Raw genomic sequence first — 24,667 nt, 5'->3', positions numbered from 1 at the left:
ATGTGAACCATAAGCAGAAAACAATGAAAACAAGCATTCTGATAGATGCAGCAGACGTTGAAATGAGCAGGCAAGATCTGAAGGCAGCTCTCATAAACACTGTCCAGGATTCAGTGAGCAAAAACAGGGAACGCAAGGAGAGCAAGGCGAACTGTGTTTTAAAAAAACCAAAGGACTGCTCTTCTTTTTCTAGCGCTTTGAGCTGTAGTGTTAAGTCGTTTATTTGTTGATTTCTACTTCTTTTTTTGAATGCGCCCCATGAAATAAATCTTCCTCTAAGTACTGCTTTCATAGTGTCCCAGAGATTTTGATATGATGTGTCTTTGTTCTCGTTTACTTCTAAGAATTTTTTAATTTCCCTCCTGATGTCTTCTGTTATCCATTCATCATATAATAGTGTATTATTTAATCTCCAGGTATTGGAGAAGTTTCTGTTTTTTATTCTGTCATGTATTTCTAATTTCAATCCATTATGATCTGATAGAATACAAGGTAGTGCCTCTATCTTCTTGTATTTGCTAACAGTAGCTTTGTGGCATAAAATCTATCTTCTTGTATTTGCTAACAGAAGGATCCATGTGCTGCTGAGAAGAAAGTGTATCCGTTCTTTGTTGGATGGTATATTCTATATATGTCCGTTAAGTCTAAATTGTTGATTGTGTTGTTGAGATCTATAGTTTCTTTATTCAATTTTTGTTTGGACGATCTATCCAGTGGTGAGAGAGGTATGTTAAAATCGCCTAGTATTATTGTGTTGTGGTCTATTTGATTTCTGGAATTGAGAAGGATTTGTTTGACGTATATGGATGAGCCAATGTTCGGGGCATAGATATTTATGATTGTTATGTCTTGCTGATTTATGCTTCCCTTAAGCAGCATGTAATGTCCTTCTTTATCCCTTCTGACAAGTTTTGGTTTGAAGTCCTCATTATCTGAAATGAGGATGGATACTCCAGCTTTTTTGCTGTGTCCATGTGCATGGTATGTTTTTCCCCATCCTTTCACCTTTAGTCTATGGGTGTCCTTGACTGTATGTACAAATAGAGAAACAACATGTATCCCATTTGTATACAATAAAAAAAAATTAAAAAAAAAAACCAAAGGAAATTCAAGATCTGAAAAATGTAACATCTGGAACTCTGGGTATATTTAATGGGAGACTGGATGCTGCAGAACAAAAGATTCCTGAATTTGAAAAGAGGGCAAAAGAAAATATCTAAATTTCTGCAGTAAGACATAAAAGACTGAAAAATGTTAGACAATGTTTTGGTGAATGAGGAGCAATATCACATACATATACAGAGAGCTCTCCTGGGAAGACTGGACTTCACCAGGCAGGGACCTGGAGGTGAGGGAGCTGTAGAGAAGGTCCTCTGGAAGTCCCCACAGGGCTCCTTTACAGTATATATATGAAATTAGAGTTCAAGAGGAAGGGTAAGGTAAATGTATTTGAACCCTGATGAAGGGGAAGTTTCCAAATGTGATAAAAATATAAATCTACACGTCGCAAAGCTCAAATAAACCCAAGAAGGACCAGCACAGAGAAGCTAGGCCATGGCATGTCATAGTCAGATTATCAAAAACAAATGATAAAGAGAAAATATTAAAAAGCACTCAGAGAAATTAGACTCATCATGTTCAGAGGAATGGGTTGAGAAAACGTGAGATAACTTTTCAGCAAAAATGCAAGCCAGAGGCAAGCGGAACAGCATTTTTAATGTCCTGAAAGGGCAGGGGCAGAAAATGTGCTAACGAAGGCTTAAGAACCAGCAAAATATATTCATAGACACTTCAGAAATGAGGATACAATGAAGACATTCAGACCAAAGTTGAGATAATTAATTGCTAACAAGTTTTACCTATAATACATATTAAAGAATTTTTGTCAACTTAAAAGAAAATGATTGCAGATGGAAACTTTGATCTACATGAGAAAGGAAGATCCCTGGGTATGACAAACTTGTTGCTGAATATTAAAGGCTCTTTATTTGCATTTTAATTTTCTTAAAGACATTTAGGGAGCTGGACATTGTAGCTCACAACTGTAATTCTAGTGATTCAGTGATTTGGGAGACTGAGACAGGAGAATCACAAGTTCAGTGCCAGCTTGGGTAACTTAACAAGACCCTCAGCAATTTAGTGAGACTCAAAAATAAAATAAAAGGGCCTGGGGCTTTAGGTCAGTGGTAGAGTACTTGCCTGATATGCAGATGGCCTTGGGTTCAATCCCTAGCACGACAAAAAAAAAAAAAAAAATTAGAAGAGTAAACAATAATTTATAAAGGTAACAATTTATCATGATAACAACAATGTTATCATCTATAACATGCAAAAATAAAACAACATCAGTGGCACAAAGGATGAGAAGAAGAATATGGAGTTTTACTATTATAAGATTTCTTTTAGATTGTACATGAAGTGGAACAGTGTTATTTGACCATAGACATTGGTAGTTAAACATGTAGAATGTAAACTCCAGAAAAATCAACTAAAAAATGAAAGTGATTCAATTTTTATTTCAACAGGAGAGATAAAACACATACAACTAACCATTAAAGAAAGTAGGAAAAGAGACAAAGTAACAAAGAAGATACTTTGAACAATGAACAGAAAGGTAGATGTTAAACTTAAAATTATGTTACTATTTAAATTCAAATGGACTAAATACACAAACTGAAAGAAATTCACAGGGTGATTCAAAAAGTAAGATGCAAATGCATGCTGCCTAAAGTAAACATGGTTTAATATAATGGCGTAAATAGATTAAAAATAAAATGATTTGAAATTTCAATCATAAAAATCTTGATGAGCTATGTCAATATTAGACAAAATCCATTTAAGGACAGGGAATATTAGCATGAGCAAATAAGGGTATGTTATAAAGACACAAGGCCAATTCGTTGAGAAGACATCTGTGTTAATGTTTGGTCACTGTGACAAAAATACCTGAGAATGATTTAAAGGAATAGAGATTTATTTTGGCTCACGTTTCATGAGATTTGAGTCCACGATGGGTTCTGTGGTGATGGAGAACATCATGGTGGAAGGCAATGGAGAAGCAAAGCCGCTTACCTCAAGTGGCCAGGAAGAAGAAAGAGAGAGAGGGAAAATGCCCAGAGACAAATATACCTTTCAAAAGTGTGCCCTCGGTGACCCACATCTTCCAACTAGGCCCACTCCTAAAGTTCCACGACCTCCCACTAGCTCCTCAGCTGAGGGCCAAGCTTGCAACACATGAGCCTTGGGAGGCATTCCAGCTCCAACTACAACTTTCCACCCCTAGTCCCCAGAGTCTCATGCCCATACCAGATGCATCTATTCCATCTCAAAGAGTCCCCATATCTTAACAGATCCAACATTGCTCAAAAGTCCAAGTCCAAAGTCTCCTCTGAGATGCAAAGCAAACTCTTAGCTGTTAATCCCTGAAAAATCAAAACTGGATTACAAACTTTCAACATACAGTGGTGAGACAGGTACAGGGCAAACAATCCCATCCCAAAAGGAAGGACTAGGTCACAGAAAGGAGCGATTGAACAAGGACAAGACCCAAACGCAGGAGGGCAAACATTAAACAATGTAGCTTCATTTCCAGCATCTGGGGAATATAATGGTTAGATGTGGACTCCAAACGTCTTGAGAAGCCTCACCCTTCTGGCCTTGCCAGTTTTAGCCTACGTGACTCTCTCTTGGGCTGACTCTGCTCATTACCTGTGGCTTTCCTTGGCAGACATTCCATGTTCCAGGCATCCCTAATTTATTGGGCTCTCTGTTTCAGTTTGATTTTACTCTCATAGCTTCATGCATCATGCTTTCAGGGCCTGCCTTCAGAAATTCTGACCCTGTCACATTATGTTATGTTGTTTGATATTATTACTCAAGCTGCCATTCATACATTTAAGGCCTCCCAGACCATGACCCCACAACTCTTGAATTCTTTATTCCTGCAAAACCACTATCATATGGACAACATCAAGGTCTGCTTCTGACTGGAGTAGTAGCCTGATCTCTTGGAACCATTATTGCATTGATCTTTGAGTGCCTGGACAGAGGGAAGTGAATTCTGAGGGAACCAATTCCTCAGGTGACCCTGTGTGAGCAGGGTGCCCTTGTGCTCTCTTTTCAAAGTAAAGCTTTTCAAAGGAGTTTTACACCCTTAAGTCTGTGATGGGTGGAGTCTCGTCAAATACTGAGATGCTTTCAAGGCATCTTTAATATGTTTTCTGGTGCAAAGCACTTGGCTTATTTTTAATGGCATTAATTTCCTTAGCAGTACTACCCTTGGCTCTACCTTAACACACAAACACACACACACACACACACACACACACACACACACACACACACGTATGTTCTGACCAGGATGCAAGTTTTTCAGATCTTTCTGCTCTACATTTTGTTCTCAATTCTCATGTAAATTTGACTAAAAGCAACCAGTAATACCTATGTCACTGCCTAAATTCTGTGCTGCCTTAAAATTTCCTCCACTAGTTAATTAATTCATCATCTTCAAACTCAGCCTCTCATAAAGACCAGGGAATGGACAAAATGTAGATAAATTATTTGCTACAATGTAAGACAAACCTGACCTCTATTTCAGTTTCCAACCAAGTCCTCATTCCTATCTGAAATTTCATGAGCACAGTCTTTATTGTCCACATTCCTTTAAGAATTATGGTCTTCTGAATTCATTCCAGAATTGTCCACTAAGCTCCACTTACAACATTCTAGAGGTTTTGTAGCCCATATCTCTAAACCTTTCTGGAAGGCACCGTGACAAACAGATGCATTGAACGCTCTTCAGCCCGTGGCTGGGAGCAAGACAGGCATGTTTGCCATCACACTTCAACTCAGTGTTATTTGAGAGGTCACACCCTTTGCACTTAAGCAAGAAAAATAAATGTAAGGTATAACATTTGCAAAAGAAGGTACAAAAGTGACCTACGTTTGCAGATGGTAAGGTTGAAGAGGGAGAAAATGTTAAGGAGCCTACCTCATGTGTATTGTATAACAATGAGCCAATGTAGCAAGTCCACAGGTACAGTCAGTACACCAAGGCCACTGTGTTTCCACATACTAGGGAAAAGAATGCGCAGATGAAAATACACTCTTCCAAACATCAAATATTCAGGGATAAATTTAGCATGAGATACACTAAAAACTGCAAAACATTGCTGAGAAATGGAAAAACCCTAATCAGAAACCCAGCGATCTTCATTATAGAAATTCCAAAAACTTCTAAAACTTATGCAGAAAGTAAAATGGCCTAGAATAACCAAGTTATTTTTAGAGAAAGAATAGGAGGGAGTTGAGCTGCTGACTGAAGTTTAACTGATGTGTTTGGCAGGAACTCCCCTCCACAATAGTATCATTCTGATTTCAGAAACCCAATCACCTTTAAAGAACCTGTAAGTTGGGTCACAGCAACTTTCTCTGGCCGTCTTTTCATTTCAGTGAGCGAAATGTGATTAAAATGAAGGGACTGGCTAAGGAGGCTACGCACTCCTGACTCTGCAGAGTAGCATTCTCTTTTTTGAAGTCTGTATCTGTAATCATCTTTATTTTGTTTTCTTAAAACTTCCCAGTGATTTTCTTGTTTTACTTGCTAAGAGAGAAAAGAAAAAGAAAAGCTGAGCCATAACTCTTTAAAACATCGGTGGGAAGTTAGAAATATATTCTCTTGTGCTCTCAGATTCCTACATCTTCCTGTTCTTTATTCTTCTATCTCCCCGTTATTTCCTCACCAAGCAACAATGTACTAAGCACACCTTCCTAACTGCCAGGTCCTGGACCAATCACTGGGGTGATGAAAGTACTTTTCATCCCATCAAGAGCTCCCAGTCCAGAGCGAGAGAGACAGGCAACAGATCTCACAGCGGTATGAGAGGCTGCAGGGCCCTGACAAGAGGGAAGGAGAGTACCCTTACTTAGGCTAGGGATGGAGGTGGGGAAGGGGGCGTGTTGATGGGTTAGGCAATAAAGCAACTAGAAGAGAAGACATGGAGGAGATGAAGCATTGGAAGAAGGTCTGTTGCGGGCAGCTAGATGGGAGAGAGGAGAAGTCACTGATTTACCTGTGCATGCAAGGGTGTGGTTCCATGCGGAAGGATGACCCTGCAGAACTAGGAACTAACTCTGCTTCACATAACAAAGATCTGTGTCCTAGGAAAGAAGTCAGTAGATCATGGGAATCTATTAGGGGATCTTAAACAGAAAAACCACGTGGTTCATAGCACGATGAGTCACACATTGAAATAAAGTGAGACCCAGGGGCAGAGGTGCAGAGTGGAGGCTTTCCGGGTCCATGAGGAGTGCTGAGGACTGTAGCTGAGGCTATAACTGCAAGAATGACAGAGGGGGCCAGTTTGCAAGATGTTTTTTGCTTTTGGTGATGAACCCTGCCTGAGCTGCTGCACGAGGACTGGGTTAGGCATTTGGTGGCAGGGGTGGAGTTGTGTCAAACCACAGATGTCTTCCTGGTCATCCATATCCTTTGCCCTTGGTTCATAATAATTGGGACAGGGAGCTTTTGTCCCTGTGGTTAGCTCCTGTTGTGGGAGGTCTCTCCCTTTACAACCATAGCTGCAGCCCAGGTGGCTGCTCACAGAATTTTGACTCTTAATGTGAGTGGCCATGTTGTTGATTTTTTCACCACTTTATCAGGTGTAGACTGAGGAAGATCAAGTCGAACTGTTAGGTGAAATTAAGACTCTTACTGTTTACCATTGCTGCTTCCAATAAAGAGTGTGCACCCTGCAGACCGTGAACTGGGCCATTACCTTTGGAACAATCTGTCATTTCATTCATGAAAGAGAAAGAGAATGTTGCTAGTGTTCTGTGGAGAGATATTCCTACTGATTTGAAATAGGTGTTCTTTTATCATGCTAAGTAATCAATAGTTGTTTTTAAACAATGTTCTTTGGATTGAGTGTTTCTTAGAATTTTGAAGTCACCTATTCCAAAAAAATAAATAAATTATTGTGTTGAGGGTCAAAAGAAGAAAATGAAGATATAGTTGAGGAAACACAATCCACATGAAATAACAAAAATATAGCAAATAGCTCCATGGGATTTTATTTTAATCTTTAACTGGAATTAAGGAATGTTTCTGCCTTGGATGCTTTAAAGTTGGGGGGCTCAGATGTAGCTTGGGGGAAGTGGAAACAGGAGGTGAAGTTGGGAGGCCTCAAAGTGGCCTGTCACAGTGAGGGTGTCCAGGAGTCCCAGAGTGGCAGGCTGTTAATTACAAGGCACAGGAACTCTGATAAGGGAGACCAGTGTCACTATCACCTGTGGGAGGGAGTGGACCCTGCCAGCCCTGACATGCAGCAGACTTCAGGGGGACGGGCACAGAGCGAGGGGAGGGAGGGCTCTCAGTAAGAGACCCAGTCCAACTCTGCTCGTTCATTTCCGGTGCGACCGTGGGAACTCGATTTATTTCCCTGAACCTCAGTTTCCTTGTCTGTGAAATAGGAGTAGTGAGAGCTGAAGTAGCTAACAGTCATCAAGGCCACAGCACCAGGCTGACAGCCGGACCCTCCGATGGCTCCCCGTGTAATGAACAAGGAAAGGGAGGACAGAAGCCCCCAGGCCTCTTTGTTGAGGTTGAAGGGCACCAGCAAGGCTTAGAGGCTGCACCCTGGTCAGCCTGGACACTAGGTGACTTGTCAGCCTGGACACTAGGTGACTTGCCAGCTCCTCATACCCACTTGTGGCACCTAAGGGGCCGTCTGAGGTTAGACAACATAATTCCTGTAGTTCCCATGGTGCTTCGTACCAAGTGGACGCTTGGTGGGGCGACTCCCCTCCTCGCTCCTCCCTCCGCCTCTTCCTTCTTCCACTCACATCCATCCGCCTGGCTTGGGACCTTGACAGAGGGCACAGCCCACGGACAGGCCATGGAAGAAGCCGAGCGTGAGACAAAGGACGAGCAGGGGGCCTTGGCATCCAGGCAGGGACAAGTGCAGGTTGTTTTCGAAGCACGTCCAGGAGTTGGAATGAGTGGTGGTCGGAGGCGGAGGTGCGGACTGAGACCCTGAACTGAGGGGCAGCTGAATGGGCGTGCTGGAAGGGGGCCTTAGGGCCTGAGAGAGGCCGGCCTCGCTTTGCTCTTCCAACCTTGGGTCACTGTAAAGCTTAGCACATTTGTAATAGACTGGGTCATCAGGAAGATTTATAAATATTTAATTTTAAGTAAATTAGCTGTTATCATAAGGGAAATATAATAAAGAAGAAAATTACCTTAGCTCTCACGTAGGGGTCTCAAGGCTTGCAGTAACAGTGGACCCATGGTCTCAGTGATGTCATCCCGGCTGGGTGATCTTGGCATTAGTGCCCCAGGCTCTGCCTCCTCTTGGCTCCGCACCAAGGACAGGAGGCTGCAGACACGCGCCTGCTGGCTGGGATTCCGGAGCTGATTTCTCACGCACTTTGCAGCTTATGTCTGGCCTGTGGTTTCTGGGCTTTAGTGGTGAACTGTCACCCAAGGAAACAAACAGTCTGAAAGGCTGTAGTCAACCCTCAGTTGACGGGAAAAATTGAAACATAAAATTTATATGAAACCACTTTCTTATTACTACATTTATTGGCCCAATTTCTGATGTTGTATTCATGCCATTCCTTTACTTCATTCAGCAAATAGTTATCATTCAGTTATTTTACGTCAGATGTTGTTCTGCGAGGTAGGGATACCAGGGTGATCGAAACAGAGCATCGCAAGCCCTGGCCCATGAGCCCAGCTTCTAATGGAGGAAAGAGGTAATGCACCAACTAACCAACCATGCCCATGTCCACAAGTTCTGGGTAAACCACACGTGGTGAGATGACTGAGAGACATAGGGACAGAAATAGTGCTATAGATACGATGGACAGGGTCGCTTTTCTGAAAAGGTTTTTGAGTAGAGACTTGATGAAAGTGTGGGAGTGTGTCCCAGGGATCTGTAGGAAGTGAGTTCCAGGCAGAGGGACCATCAAGGGACCATCAAGAGACACCCTGAGTCAGGAGTGAGTTTAGTGTGTTCATACGACAGCAAGACCTGTGCGCCCTGTTTAGTTAGAGGGGGAAGGTGAAGGCAGAGTGACAGTGGGGCTGGGTCCTTGGATCACGGTGAGGGGAGACCACTGGGTTCTAGTGTCCAGTGAAGTCTCACCTAGACTGACCAGTCACCGTCCTGGCTGAGTGCCCTCGGGGAGAACAGCAAGGCTGTCCCACGCACTTCCCCCCCCATGCACCAGCTACCTCAATAGAACTGAATCCCTGTCCCTGTTTACAGCTGGGAGGCCTGCATCCATATTTCAGAGGTATACAACTTAGAAGCCATGAGTTCCAAGCATGAAACAGGTGACTAGTCAGCTTAGAAAACCACCTGTCCTATAATAAGCATATAAGCCCTTCCCTGAAAATAGCAAGAAAAACATTCCCCCAGCATACTGACCAGGTCAGGCTAAAGGTCACTCTATTTTAAACAATCCTCACCTTAGTAACATCAGGATCACTCTTCATCAAAGCACTCCTTCGAAACTTTAGAAACAGCAGGGTTTTAGTATTTTAGAACATTTATCAATTTACTCTTTTGGGGAAAACAGGTGTGTTGGAATATGTGCAGGTAATTGTGATGGATTAGAAGAAACCCATGGTAGGAAGGAGCCTCATTGCTCTTGGGGATGTGTGGCAAGGGACATGCGGAGACTTTGAACAGGGAGATCTCGTCATTCTGTTTTTGTCTTAGCAGGGGCCTCTGGGCTCCTGTGTGGAGTTTGGACTCAGGTTTAGGAGTCTGGGAGCTAGGCCCTGGGAGGCTGAGATCAGGGAGGAGACAATACTGGCCTTGTCCGCAGATCACTTATTCAGGATATAATTCATGGGTCCCCGAGTAAGAGAATGGGAAGGAATGAGTTCTGAAAAGGAGAAAGATTCAGTAAGTTTCATTAATGAGCTAATCGCTTCTGTAGGAAATCGGGGTTCATTATTGCTGGGACTCTTTGGAGGAATCACCAGGGCGGTGATTCTCAAGATGTGGTCTGTGGACAGCCTGGGAGCTTCACCGAACTGGAGGATGGAGAGGCAGAGGGTCTCTACCCTGACCCTGGCCCCCACTGATGAACAGTGGTTTCCCACATTCCTGGGCTTTACTTCTGAAGTTGAGTAAAGGTTCACGCCTTCAGAGAAGGACTAAGGGAGTGGAGAGAGACACGCACACCCACTGAGCAGGATCCAGGTCAAGCGCGTGGAGCTGTCCAGCCCAGGGTGCTGAAGCCAGTGGACAGCAGGTGCTACTTCACCACACCCCCGGGCTGCCTGCTGCAACTGGAGTGTGGACGAGGAGGTGTAGGGCATCTAAGCATGTGCGGTGCACTTTCAAGAAAGAATCGCCAATACCTGATACAAGAGAGGGACGTTGGAAAGATGGTGCTCAATTCACTTTCTTAGGGACCTTGATGGATAGTGGTGACAGGAGAGGAGTCATGTTGGAGGCCTGAGTTCCAGGTAGCTGTGAAGTATCTGGAGATATATGGGGTCTTCACATCAAGGAGAGATAAGACGCCCACCATAACGCATGGGTGGACTGGCCCAGGTGTGCTGGCAAGACGTGAAGCGTGTTGGAGATGCAAACTTGAGAAGCAGGAGTATGATGCTGGGGTCCTCTCTGTAATAAGTCAGTGAAGTAGGAGTCGTTCCCAGGTGAACACTGGGAGGGGCCAAAGGAAGCGACTTCTAGGATGGGAAGCACATGAGGTACTTACAGTCTCATGTGTATTACCAAGGGTCTCCCTGGGGAACTCCAGAAAAAAACTCTGGTTCAGGAGATAGTTCTTTTAACAAAGATTTCCACTACTTTTAAGCACCTACTGTTTATTTGAAAAATATCAGAGACTCCAGATCTCTGGAAGCGGGGCCAAGCCCAGTGCTTACAGCATACAAGAGCACACCACGGATTCCATATCAAACACCCTCTCTTCTCTGGAGTTCCATCTTTTCTGGTGATGCTGCTGTTTTAATGAGATAAAACCCCCAAGGCGCTGTGTGTCTTTTATATTCACATTAGGCTCTGGGCGGGCAAAGAAAACACATTTAGAAACCTAACCTAACTGCTTCCAGGGATCCACCCGGATGACGCTCACTAGGTAACACTGGCCAGCGTCCTTGCAGGCAAGTGATCTGAGTGGATCTGATCTCCAGTTGGCTCAGTGGGAGAACCCAGATGGTTCCAGGCTCAGAATTCCTGTTGTGATTCACAAGTTCATGTCCAGCAGCACAACTGCTGGCACAGGATGAGACACCACATAGGCTCCTACAGTCTTCTGTCAGCTGTGAAAAGCAGTGCGTATCATCCAGAGCCCCTCTTTGCTTTTATGGAGAGGGCCAGGATGCGGTTTACTCAGACACGGTTTATTTTCCTCAACGTGATCTCAAGAGGCATGATATGTGAGCTGATAATTGAGCTGAGGATTATTCTCCTGGCCATAAAAATTCAGAGGCTCACTTATTTCTTTATTAGGCTTTCATGTGAACATGGATGCTTGTGGGTATCTGAAGAGAGGATTTCTGTCTGAGAGCAAAGGAGTCCACAGAGAATCCCCCCACTGCTCCTACCAGAGTGGTTTCCGGTAGACATATTCTACCAATTTAGTGGCCATTTTCATCTGTACTTCTTTATACTTACAGTGCATTAATGACTATTGCCCATAGAGACCTCTTTGATGAGTTTTTAAATAACTTTTCTATGGATTAGAGCCAAATTGAGAGAGGGGTCATGGATTGATTATAATTATCCTGCCCATGTCAGCCAGGATGTAGAGACGAGAGAATTATTCTAGCACCATGTTTGAAAATTTGTCATCTGCCCTTGAGTTTGGCAGATTGTTTTCATTAGAAAATTTTGTGCTGTATAATCTCAAGTCTCTTTCCTAGAAACACTTTATTTACAATGAGGTAGTCCCCTCATTGTAAAGAACTGAAATTGTAAAGATATTATTGTAAATATATTTACATTTTATTGAATGTATTTTTCTCAGACTATCATCTACATGAAGCAAAATTGCTCACTAGTTAAGTACTATACCAGGGACCTACTCACTGTGTAAATTATTTAATTTGCCAGTTGGGAACTTTGTCCATTAAGGATGTATCAAGCTGGACATGCCTGCCTTTACTAAATCAACCAACATTTCAACAACACTTTGTATCTACCAACCACTGTTCTAAGAACTTTACTAATCTTAACTCATTTGATCCTCATAACAATCCCATGAAATGGCTACTGAATTATCCCTAACTTGCATGTAAGGAAACTGAGGCCAAAAGACATTTTATAACCTGCACAAGGCCATCCAACAAGAGGTGGCAGAAGTGGAGCAAACTGAGGTGTTCTTCTGTGGGCCATGTGCCCCAGGTGTGGCTTTCTGTGGCAATCCATGTGCAACACTTCTTGAAAAAGCTTGTGCTAGGAAGTTACAAGCATTTTTTTTCTCTCTCTCTCCCAAAACGTAGCCGTGAGTTGGTTGTGTCTTGATATAAATCCCTCCTTGGTTATTTTCTTGCCAAAGTGGCCTTCACTGTGGCTCACATCACTCTGACCTGCTTCTAAGTCCTGCTGACTTAGATCCTGACCCTCTCCGGTGACCCTCTCCAGTGTCCATGACCTCTGATAGCTGGAACCCCTATCTGTTGGCAGCTGAGAGGCCCTTGTTTCTGCCTCAAAATGGAGAATTATGGACATTGCGAGGCAGACAGGTTAGCCTTAGTAGGGATTGTGGAATGGAGGGAAAAACGCTCACCTGTCAAGTGTCCAGTACCCAGGGGCTATAACCATCTCCTCTCACCCCATCCTGCCTGCTGGTTGAGGGCCACCCCACGATTGGTCCTGCACCTGCTGGGAGACACCCACAGTCTAGGCACTGTCAGATGCCACTTTTCCTAGAAGAGCTTGTACCTCTAAGAAAAGACTCAAAGACCCTTAAAATCATAATAGTTTATCTCAAAGGCGTTTTCTGGCCCTTGGGGTACACCGTAAGAGAAGCATATGTGGACACTTTAACTAGGGATGGATCTTTCCAGCACCTCCCACAATTCACCAAATACACAGTTACCCAATTCCCCAGTTTCTATAAGGACACAATGAAGTTTTCATGGCATCTAACTTCAGCTGGCCTCCACAGCCCTACGTGCCCTGACCGGTGCTGTCGAGGGCATAAGGGCTGATGTGCCGTCCTGTGTTTTGGGGGGGAAGTTCAATACTGTGCTGTGCCCCCTGCTGCCTGCAGCTGGTGCCCGTTAACTCCCCTGGGTCTCCTGTTGGAGGAAAAGCAGACCCCAGCTGTTCCCAGCCATTCATACCCGAGGGGCCACTGACCCTCGACAGTGACTGCTCGAGGAGCAAACCCACATTTCATCTCTTTAGATGGCGGCTATGGTTCTGTTTTCCATGGGCTGCGCTCCCGAAGATCTGTGGGAGCACAGAGTGAAACCGGAAAGCCAGGTGCCCTTGGCCCGCTCACACTCCCACACTCACAGGGCCGCTTTTCCCTAGAACAAAAGCAGCAGCTCCCTGCCGTGCAGGGGAGATGGCCAGCTGACTTCGCCAATCTCCCTGGCCTCACACCGCTCAGCATCCACGCAAAGCCTTCTTTGTATGTGAATGTCCATAGAAATCATTCCGCGTCGTAAATCACGACTTTGCCCATGGTGGTCTTGTCTGAATGCTGGCCATGTTTCTCTTTTCAGTCCCTCCCAAGTTTGTGGTGCAGCCGCGGGACCAGGACGGGATCTACGGCAAAGCTGTCATCCTCAACTGCTCAGCCGAGGGTTACCCTGTCCCCACCATCGTGTGGAAGTTCTCAAAAGGTACCATGATACTTGATTTGCTTGTTTTCTGCCAAGCCCACAGGCTCTTCTCTGGAGATGCGTCCTGCAGGTAGATGTGTGGTTCTGTCTCCCTGAGTCTCAGGTGTTTTCATTCAGACCATGAAGTGCATGCCAACATGCCCTTGGACAGACCCCCAAGGGCCAGGCACGTCATCCAGGTGGGGTGCTCCAACACCTGGGAAACCACTGCCTGTCCACCTGTAAGTAACCATGCTCTGCTTGGAGACCACTGCAGACTTACACATGAGGAGCTGCAAGCATGAATTGTCAAGATTATGCATTCCTGGCAAATTGCGTGCCCAGTGTTTAGGTATGAGACTAAATGATGGAAGAAAGTTAAAAATAAAATCAATGATCTTTTGAAAATTTGCCTGGTCTCCTTAGAGTACCTGTTTGAGGTACACATCACATCTTATCACCTTGGGTGACTTTTGTAAAGGCAATTCTATTGTGAGTGGCATTTAATATTATTTTCTTGTGTCTGGGTAGAGCTCAGATTAATATATCAGTAAGTATACTTAATTATCTGTTGCCTGAGCTGAGATTGAGTTCAATGACTTAGATTCGTGAAGGTCTACACACTCTCATATCCCTTCTGGATGTGGGTGGCCTAGGATGAGCTTTCTATTCATTTTTTTTTTTTTAAGTTTTGAGTTTGGTTGACACATAATTGTACATACTTATGGGGCACAATGTGATGTTTTGATACATGTTTGCATTGAGAAATGATCCAGTCAGGCTAATTAGCATATCCATTACTTGAAACATTTCTCATTTCTTTGTGGTGAGAACGTACAAAATCCTCCCTTCTAGCTATTTTGAAATGTACAGCACCTTGTCGCTGACTCTAGCCACCCTGCCGCACCAGAACGCTGGGATTCGTTTTCCTTATCTGATGTCAGGACCCCGAGGGTCCCTCCCAGCCTCTTCTACCTTCTACTCCTGTGAGCTCACTGGTTTTCCCTGGGTCCCACACACGTATCAGCGAGAGACACGGTGTTCCTTCTGATCATTACTTCACTCATCACATCTTCCAGTCTCATCCATGTTGCTGCAAATGACAGCATTTCATCCTTTTTTGTGGATTCTTTGAAGTCATCAGGGCGTCAAACTTCTCAAATCCGAAGAAGCGTTCTGCCACTCTTTGCAAGTGGTAGTCGGCCACCGTTGGTCAGCTTTCCGTTTCTGTGACCCGATACCTGATAAGAACGACTTAGAGGAGGAGAGACTTACTTTGGCTCGTGGTTTCAGAGGTTCAGTCCATGCTCAGCTGGCTCCATCGTAGTGGGCCTGAGGTGAGGCAGAGCATCATGGCGGAAGGCTGCGGTGGTGGAAAGCTGCCTTTCCTGGCAAGCAGGTGGGCAGGGAGAGAGAGAGAGAGAGAGAGAGAGAGAGAGAGAGAGAGAGAGAGAGAAAGAGAGAAGGAGTCAGAAGGAAGATGGACCTTTCCAGGGCAGGCACCCAGTGACCCACATCCTCCATCTAGGTCCCCCTCCCAGTGGTCTGTCCAGCCATCAGTGAATCAGCCCTCCTGAACCAATCACGTCCCCAAAGCCCCATCTCTGAACAGGAGACTTTGGTGGACATTCCACATTCAAACGATCACACCTCAAAAGATGGCCACTGAGCTAAAGTGGCAGCTCTCACATGTCTGTGGAGGAGGAGGCACCGGAGGGGAGTCAGCGCCCTCCAGTGGCATGTCACACATCAGTCCTGCTGACGTCCCCCTGGCAGGTCCCTCCTCACTGTCAGGGTCTCTAGGCCATGTTGTGGCCACACACAGCCACCATGCGCTGGACCCATGTTCACGTACGAGGGGAGGGGAGGATGGACACTGGGCAGCAGGCATCTCCAATGCTCGTTTTGGATGTGTCTGTGTTTTTCTCCAACTTTTTACTTTCAAGAAAAAGGTCATAATGACTTTTGACCACATTGACCTTGGTCGGCGTGTTCGTTTTTCCCAGCGATAATTTTCTGTAAGTAGAATGACTGACTCTGAGAGCAAACAATTTCTCCAGTTTTTGAGCTGTGTTGACAGTTCACCAGTGTTTGGTTCATCCACACACCCTCCCCCAGTTTACCTCTTTCTCCTAACCGCACAGGTACTCCATATGTGCTTTTTAAAAATATTACTGTTACGGGTTGGTTGTGAGGTGTCCCCCGGAAGCTCTGTGAGACAATGCAAGAAGGTTCAGAGGAGAAATGCTTGGGTTGTGAGAGTCTTCACCCAATCAGTGAACTAATCCCTGACAGGGATTAACAGTGGTAACTAATGTGGTGGGTGTGGCTGGAGGAGGTGGGAGCTGGGGCCTGGCTTTGGGGTATCTGTATCTGGCAAGTGGAGTTTCTGCCTCTGCTTCCTGATCATCCTGTGGGCTGGGCTGGTTCCCTCTGCCACACCCTTCCACCATGATGTTCACCTAGAGCCCTAAGGAACAGAGCCAGCCTTCTATGGATTAAGACCTCTGAAACCGTGAGCCCTCCCCTAAAATTGTTCCGGTTGGGTCTTTTAGTCCCAGCAGTGAAAAAGTTGGCTAAAACATTTACCCAGTGTAATAGAGGGATGTTGTATGTTACTCTTTTAATTATGTAGCAATAAAGATGTTTCTTTAAAAACAATTAACCTTGCTGTGGAGCCCGTTTCCTATAATCAAAATAGTCCTCAGGGCAAAGGTGCAACTCCCTGAAATACAGCAAAACTGACGTAAATGCAACAGGCCCAGGTCACCTCGCAGGGAGTCATGACAGTTTCATCCCAGAGCTACAGAACCTCAGACTGTAGCACAGCGGCTCAGGGTGGCTGCTTCGGAAATGAATAAGCGCTGCTGAGAAGTCATGCTGTCACATTTCCAGCCCTGGGTCTGAGTACACCAAGTCTAAGGCATTCGATTCTGTCTCCTGGTTTTCTCTCCTACGGGAACGAACAAGGTCACTTATCCAAAAGAGAGTTTTAGGATAGCCTGGTGACCTACACCTGGGTTCCCAGAGGTCCACAGCTATCATATTTCTTCCACATGCATCTCCTTTACCGTGGAGGAAACGTTTCCATCACTGTCTCTGGGACCAGGGCCATCCCTGGTCAGCTGCTGGGAACCAAGAAGGTCTGCCATGGGAGAGAATGGATAATTCACTGGCCTGTATCCTGCCCTGGCTGGTGGGAGGGTTGATGCCTAGAATGTTCCAGAAACTCCAAGAAGGACGCTGCATGTAATTAGAGGAATAGATGAAAGCAAGTCTCAGAGGTCCCGGGAGGCCAGACTCCTGTGCCAGTTGCCACAAGCGTGTGGCTCTGCCAAGTGCAGAGTGGCCTAGCCTGGGACGGTGATGCTCTCCCCTCTCTGTGGCTGTGCTGAAGCCTAGGTTGGGAGGCTGCTGGGTGACCTGAGCGAGGGTGTGAGCTGCCCACACCTGAAGGGAGCCGCCACGCTTGCTGAAAACAGACTGTGTGGAGGGCAGGGACTAAAGAGGGACGTGATGGGCAGGCAGCTGGTTCTGTCTCCAGCCGATGGACTCCATGTGGTGCAAAAGGACAGGAGGCACAGGAGAGGGTGCTGGGTCTTCGCCCTGAGTGACAGGGAGGGGATTGCAGGGGCTTCTGGGAGGACGGGCGGCTTGGCCAGGCAGACCCGGGCTGGGCCAGGGCAGGAGCTGGCCTCGGTCCATGCACAGAGCCGGATTTGCACCAGAAGCGTCGGTACAATGCCTGGCGTCCTTCTCTTTCTCTCTCTTTGGGATAAAAGCCTCCCTTTTCCAGGGCTCACGCCTACATTCCGTTCTGCCACCACAGGCCAGCTCTGGGTCCTTGACAAGGTCTGTGTTAGACTGACTCTGCTCCCACCGCCACAGAGGTTTCCAGAGAGGACTATTCCAGTTCCTCCCTGTTCACAGGGGCCGCCCTTGCCCACTTCTGGTGACAAATGGCTTTCTCAGTGCACTGTAGTCACACCTAACGTGGGTTCATTCTGACATGACCACACACGCAGGGGACGGATTTGCTTCATTTCAGTCCCCACTGCTGCCTTTCCCTCGCCTCCTCCCTCTCTGCTCCCCTCCCTCTACTCCTCTGATCTTCCTTCTGTGGTAGTTTTCTAAGAGGTGCTCTGTAGGTGCACACGGCCGCGAGTTCCCTGGGCCTGTTCCCGGGTGCACTTGCTGATCCCTTTCGCTCCTCCCACCTCCAGCCCCGCCCCTTCCTCCACTCCACCCACCTCCCTTCTGCTTCATGGGCCCCCACCTCTCCTCGCTTGGTCTAGCGTCCATCCATTTACCAGTGAATGCCATGGTTTCATTCTTCTCTAAGGCTGGCCCCTAGGCTGGTCGGAGTCTTGGCTCTGGTGGGCTGTGCTTACCTGGGGGGAGGCCGGTGGCCCCTGCTGCTTGCTGCGGGGACACAGCCTCCGACTTCCCTTACCTTCTGTACCTTGAAGTTGTTCATCTGTGGTCAATTTCCCCTTAGAAGTGCTGAGCCTGTTTCATACGTACTTTCAAATATCTTTTCTTTTTAAAGGCGTTTTGTGATTTTTCCTGTAGGTATTTGTTCTGTTCCACGCTCTCCCTTTCCTGGTCAGGGTCTGCGAGCTCTGTGGGAAGGGCTCATCCCCTGCTGGCTAGAGCTGCCCATTTCTCTCTCATTTTTAAACTACTCATTCTCATCTTAATTTGTTCACTCTCCTGATTTCCACTCTACCTTTCCCTCAGCAAAACCTCTCCTTTGTGCTCCTCCTTCATTGGATTATTTTATTCCCCTTCTCCCTCCAGTTCTGCCAGCTCACATTCCACTCTTGAGCCCTGGCTTCATAGTCAAGTGCCCGTTCAGTTTCCCTCTAAACTGTGGCAACGTTTTTCTGGTGAGATTTGGTTACTTGGTGTTTTCAGTGTCTTTCTTCCATCTTTTATACTATCTCTGCCAGAGTCTGGCATCCTTTTGATCTTACATGGGAAGAAGTGCACATCCCCAGGAAGAGATTGGTTTGTGCAGATACTTGATCCTTTGCTCAACCCTCCCTCTCTGACTCCAGAACCCACGCCAGCTCTGGGGAGCTCTGCCTGTGCCTGCTGTCTATACCCACCTGGGTCTGGTCCCTGGGCGTGACTGCTCTGCTGCAGCTGGCTGAGGTTCGCCGCCATGCCTCCCTCCCTGCCTTGCTGCACGTGCCTCTGCTCACCGTACCTGCTGGGTTGCCCGTGGCGCTACTTGATTGTTTGGATGTTGGCTATTTCCTAAATTCACAGAAAGTTGAGTTTCCATTTCTCAGTCTTCTTTCTCCCACTGGCTTTTGTAGGCTTCCTAGGAAGAGAAGAAATGGTGGTTTATGCCTCCATCTTCAAATCCAAAATCCTACGGTTTGAATGTAAAGCCTTATGAAATTTGCATTTTATTTTAGAAAAGGAAGTGAGGTAGGAATCTAAGAGAAAGAGCAGAAATCGTCAGTTCAGAGAATGGGCTGAGCCTTCGAGCCCCAGCCAAAACACTGTCTGGCTGTGTCACTGCTTGTAAATGACTTTATCTACATGAACCATGACTTCCTTGTATGTGAAACAGAATAAGCGGGTTAACGGGATGTGAAGATTTATGTAATTCATAGAAAGCATTTATTATGGTGTCTGGCAGATAGCAATTAGTCAATAAAAATCACGTTATCATTATCATCATTATTGTCATTATTATCACTTCCATGGTTAGCCAGTTGTCCCCAAACTATTTACTGAAGAGCCCCATCTCTTCCACTAACCTGATGTGCTTTATAGTCCCTGACAGTGTGTGAATGTGGGACCTAATCTTTAGCACTCTCCGTGTTGTGCTGACCTGTCCCTTCTGGCTCCAGCACCATCTATTGCAGTGGACAGGGGAGGTCTTTAAAAATGTATTCAATCATCTGCCATGAAAACATTCCAGTCATTGTCTTCCTTTTCAATAACACCTTAGCTCCCTCATATGTTTTGTTCACTTGCTTCTTCCAGATGGATAATTTAATCAAGGACAATTTTATTGGGCTTTTGAAGTTATTCTGGAAAATATGGAGAGCTGTAAATCTGGAGGCTGATTTGGAGAGCATTGGCATGGTTCCCACTGATACCTTGGGTGGTCTCTCCATTTATACAAATCCTCCCCAGATGTCCATAAATAATTTTATTGCTTTTCCCCCTTGGTTCTTTGTAGTGGACACGTGTGATCGCCTGCCTACAGTTTTCTTTGATCCTGTTGGTTTTCTCAGGGGGAAAGTGTTGTGCCCAGGGCCACTGTTTACTGACCCTCTGTAGCACCCATTTGTCTCTCTCCTCTTGGTGAGGAAGAGGTGGTCCTTAATTTAGGGAGTTTCTGTTCCCTCCACTGTCTAGCACAAGGGGCTCCAGCTGGGGTACTGCCTCTTCTTCCTGCCTGTTTCTCTCCAGAAGGACTTCCTCCCTGCCCCTTCTCCCATGTCCCTCCTGCCACCAGCTATAGCAGTCACCCAAAATCCTAGTCTCCCCAACTCCATTTTCCTCTAGAGGCTCTGGAGAGTCTGTCGCTCTGGTGCAGAAACAGTTTTGCCTTTGCTTTGTCCTCTCCTGCTGCCCCAAATGGGCGGTTGGAGGTTGTCATTTTGCATGTCCTTGGTGCAGTCACCAGAGGCCTGACTGTCCCTCACCAGTGGGGTTTCACAAGCTTCCTCTTCTACTTCACATCAACCACTTTAGGAATCCCTCCGCTATTGGCCGTAGACTCCTCACAGGGCCAACAGGGAATTAATTATTTTGCTGAGAAATGCACAGAAATGAAACCAGATGCTCACAACACTTATCCAGATCCTTCCACGCAAGGTGCTCGATCCTGACTGGAAACAAACGCTGGGCTCAACACGCCTGGCCAGAATGCTCAGGTGACTCTCTCTGGGGTCTTGCTCCAGAATATTTCACCTTGATCACACCAACCCTCTCTCCCACGGCCAGAGTGACGTCATGGGTTCCTCCATTGTCCTCAAAGCTTTCATCTCAGAATGATACCATGAGGAGGAAGTGGGAGTCACCCTGCCCACGTGATAACTCCAGGACCCGTGTTCAGCCAACACCAATGTCAGGTCTTTGGCGAGATGACTAAGGCCGTCTCCTCTTCAACAGTCAAGGCAGGTCACACTGCAGAGCTTCTCTTCATTCAAACAACAGTCTGGAAAGGGGCAACTGGTCAAGTGAGAAATTCTCTCTTAAGTGGAATCTTTTGTCTCTCACTGGGAATAAGCTCTTGTGGCCTAAGATGTCTACGATGTCCTTGTTTTTCTGGTCCTCTGCAGGCCATTTCCAGGTTCCGCTCCCTTGGTCCTGTTCCCTGTCTCCTTCCAGGTGTGACTGTGTGCACAACTTGGGCCTGAGCATCCATGTAGCCTGATCTCTTCACCCTCAAGGCCACTTGCGCCCTGACCTTGAATGCCAGTTCCACGCCTTTACCCAAGCGTGTGCCCTTCACATCATGCTCTGTAGCCTGTCCCGTCTTGCCTTGGCCATCTCCAGGGCTCCATCACGCCATCCTGGCCTTGCCATGTTCTTCCTACTGTGGACCACCAGAGTCAAACTCCTGAGAGCAAACCTGACCAACGGGAGCTGGTCTTACCTGCCCGCTGCCTACGTACCTCCAGGGCCCAACTTTGCCCCTACTACCCTGGGTTACTTAGAATGCTCCAAATCTCTGGCCCCTGGGGAGAAACCTCTGGTGCCGCTGAAGGACCAGTGATCCCAAGGTCTTCTCCAGGCACCCCTGCTCTGACCTTGGCCACCAGGCTGGTGCAGGCTATTAGGACCCAGGTAATATCCACTGACCCTTGTCCCACCTTGAATCCAATTATGTGATAGTAGCCCTGAATTAATTCAAAGAGAGCTCAAAGACTCCCAAACAGAGAAGGCAACGTCTCCCTATGGCATAAATGGTATAAACAAACAAACAAACAAAAACTTCTGAGTCCAGTGTGGGTCTTTGTGTGTACAACGAAAGTGGCTCTGCTGGTGTGTCCCACGTGGGGAGGAGGCCTCGCTAAGTGTGCCGCGTGCCTGGAAAAGGGTCACACGCAGAGCGGAGAAGGTGAGTGTTCAGCACGCTGTTATACTGTTTCTTCCTTTGACAGAAGAAAAATTATCAGAGATGGAAATGCCAGCCTTCCTCTGCTGTGCCAGGATCAGAATCACAGTGCAGAGAACGGGTGTCCACATCCCACCTCGCCTGGCTGGGCCTCCAGGCCAGCAAGCCCCGGCCTTCCCTCCCTTTCTCTTTCCTCCATCTCTCTTCTTCCCCATTTCTCCCCCAGGAACTTTCTCCAGTCTTCCTGGGGTAGAGGAAGCCACATTTAGGGCTAATGTGTGGGGAGCCCTTGCTCCAGAGAGGTGGTGGCTGAAGACTGTGGGTGCCAGACGCAGCTGCCCAGGCTCCTCCAGTCCCAGTGCAAAACTGTGGTGGCACCACATAATCGAGGCACCTCTCCTGCCTCCAGTGTTGCAGGTCACATTGGCAAGTGCTGAATCACAATCTGTTCACCAGTTCAGTTTTCCAGTGATGGAGCCCAGGCTGAATGTTCCCTCTGGCTGATAAAGGCAATCCTTGCCTACGGGGTGCAGAAGTATAATTATAACGTTGGCCTGCCAGACTGCTGCGCTACGAGTCTTACCAGGCTGGCCTGCGGTCTTCATCCCAGAGGTTTCATTGACATAGAAACAGAGGAATTAAGGAAAGATAGCCAAATTGCACAGTGAATAATATGTGAATAATTACATGTTGATTTATGAAAGAGGTCACCTAGATGCTATCTCAGCAGGTGCTGTTTTATCCAGAGGGGATTTAACATGAGAATTGAAAGGATATAAAATTTTTGGAAAGATGGACCAAGCAAAGCTGCCCTTTAGGTACTTGAGGAGCATGGGAACCACAAGAAGCCGATCCCATCAGTGGGGACGGCCACCCTGTGGTGCTGACATGGTGATCTGTAGAAGCTCTTCCACAGGAGGCTGATGCCGATGTTCAGGGTCTTCCACCCATGCATCCGTTTGCCACCTCTGAAGGAGAACTTCTCCCAAACTGATTTTAAGCACCTCTCACTAAACCAGAGTCTGGAGACAGGAGAGCTGGGAATTGTGGTTTGGGGCTTCCAGTTCCTGTAACTTAGGGAGAGCCTGGAAGGAAAGTGGATGCTGAGTGTCAAAAGACAGCGACTAACACAGGAGACAAAACAGCGCAGGCGTGCTTTACCCAGTGGTGGACCTTCATTCTTGGGCTTGGGGACAGCTCTCCCAGCTTGGGCTGGAGGACCATGTCCCTGTCCACTTCTGGGTTCATCTCGGTAACAGGCTGTTCAGACCTTTGCAGCATGCTGTTGCCGAGTGAGGAAGCGTCCCATCTCCAGCTGCTGACTCCTAGCAGGTGCAGCTGTGGTTGCTCTCTGGACCTGTTTTCCTCTCATCTCCTCCTCTGTCGCACCTGGTCATTCTCATCCACCCACTACCTCCTCTCAGAAGAAAACCCTCACCCTGCAGAAGAAAACCTCGCTTCTTCTTCAGGAAAGCACCGTTCTTTCCATAAGGACAAGGGATGGTGACTGACTTTCTCCTTGGTGAGGAGAAAGGTCAGCTTTCTGCCCTGTGGGTGCCACCCAGGAAGCTTGCAGAGAAGCCCCCCAAGTCTCTGCCGTGCTCCCGACCCCTCTTCCTCCACCGTGCTCCCTGGCCATCTTCCCATCCTCCACGCTGGTGTTCACGTTCACAGATTCACCTCTGTACACTCCTGCTCCCCTTGATGTAAATACTAATCTTGTGTTTGTGCAAATTCTTTATTCTCGTTTCGTATGTGATTTAATCAAAGGAGGCAGGGAGAACAAGCCATTTGCCAGAGGGGCAGCTGGGGCTCTGAGGGCACGAGGACTAGGCCTTTTGACTCTTGGTCAAGTGCTCTCTCTACAGACGAGCAACACTTCAAAGTGTTCACGTGGGACACTAAACACTGTCCCCCCATCCTCAGCCCCTGGGAGTACAGTGGGACTGATCTTTTCAACAGATAGGAGAGGTCACCCAGCATGGTCACACCCAGGGATCCAGTGCGTGCGTCATATAATGCTGGAACATTTTATTTCCGTGTAATGGAGCATTGAAATTGTCCCCACTTAACACCAGCTAGCCACAGAAAATTGACAGCTTTTAATTAATGGCTGCTGCTTGCTGTATTCTATCTTCTGGCTGATTACCCAAAGTGCTTACCTCGTGCTAAGAAGATTATGGGATTTGCATATTGTATGCACTGCGCCAAATTTTACTCTTTAAAATAACGAACCTAAAGTAGATGACGGATAATGGTATCAAGCCATGGCCAGCCACTTCCCTAGCGCACAGGATGCTCGTCGGACTGTGCGTCCACTAGTGTTCTGTTCAGCGTGATGAGACCTACAGACACCGTCCCCCACCAACCTAGACTAAGTTTTCTGATGAAAGAAAGATTTAATGTTTTTCAAACACTTAAACTATTTCTCTCTTCATTAGCTTCTTTTAATAATGAGCAGGCTTATCTCAGTCCAGAGGGGACTTCATGGATCATCTTTGTCCATGGTTACATTGAAAGAGCTTAGCAATGCAGTTAAGTTTTGTGGTGCACACTTAACATAAATGATAAATAATAATAATAAAATTTTTTCTGGTGAAAATTCTTTGAGGAAAGGAAAAAATACGTGGTGTCGACATGGATGATTCTCTAACATTCTCATATTCTACAGGTATCCCGTTAGCTATAAACATTATGTAAAGCTTTACACAATTCTTAAATCCTGTAGTTTTCTGAGATTTCCTGATTTTTAGTTGGAT

The 24,667-nt window shown here is 46.5% G+C and overlaps 1 protein-coding gene across 1 annotated transcript in view; it reads left to right on the top strand.

Moving 5' to 3' along the window:
- Nucleotides 1-24,667, top strand: part of Dscam (DS cell adhesion molecule) — a 665,830-nt gene that overhangs the window by 435,194 nt on the left and 205,969 nt on the right. The window contains exon 10 of the mRNA XM_047564141.1: nt 13,721-13,840. Coding sequence (XP_047420097.1) covers nt 13,721-13,840 — 120 coding nt within the window. The remainder of the gene's footprint in view (nt 1-13,720; nt 13,841-24,667) is intronic.

Source organism: Sciurus carolinensis, chromosome 9 (genome assembly GCF_902686445.1).
Source record: "Sciurus carolinensis chromosome 9, mSciCar1.2, whole genome shotgun sequence".
Classification (NCBI taxonomy): Eukaryota; Metazoa; Chordata; class Mammalia; order Rodentia; family Sciuridae; genus Sciurus; species Sciurus carolinensis.
Note: the sequence above shows the minus strand (reverse complement) of the source record. Positions and strands in the feature narration are given on the sequence as shown.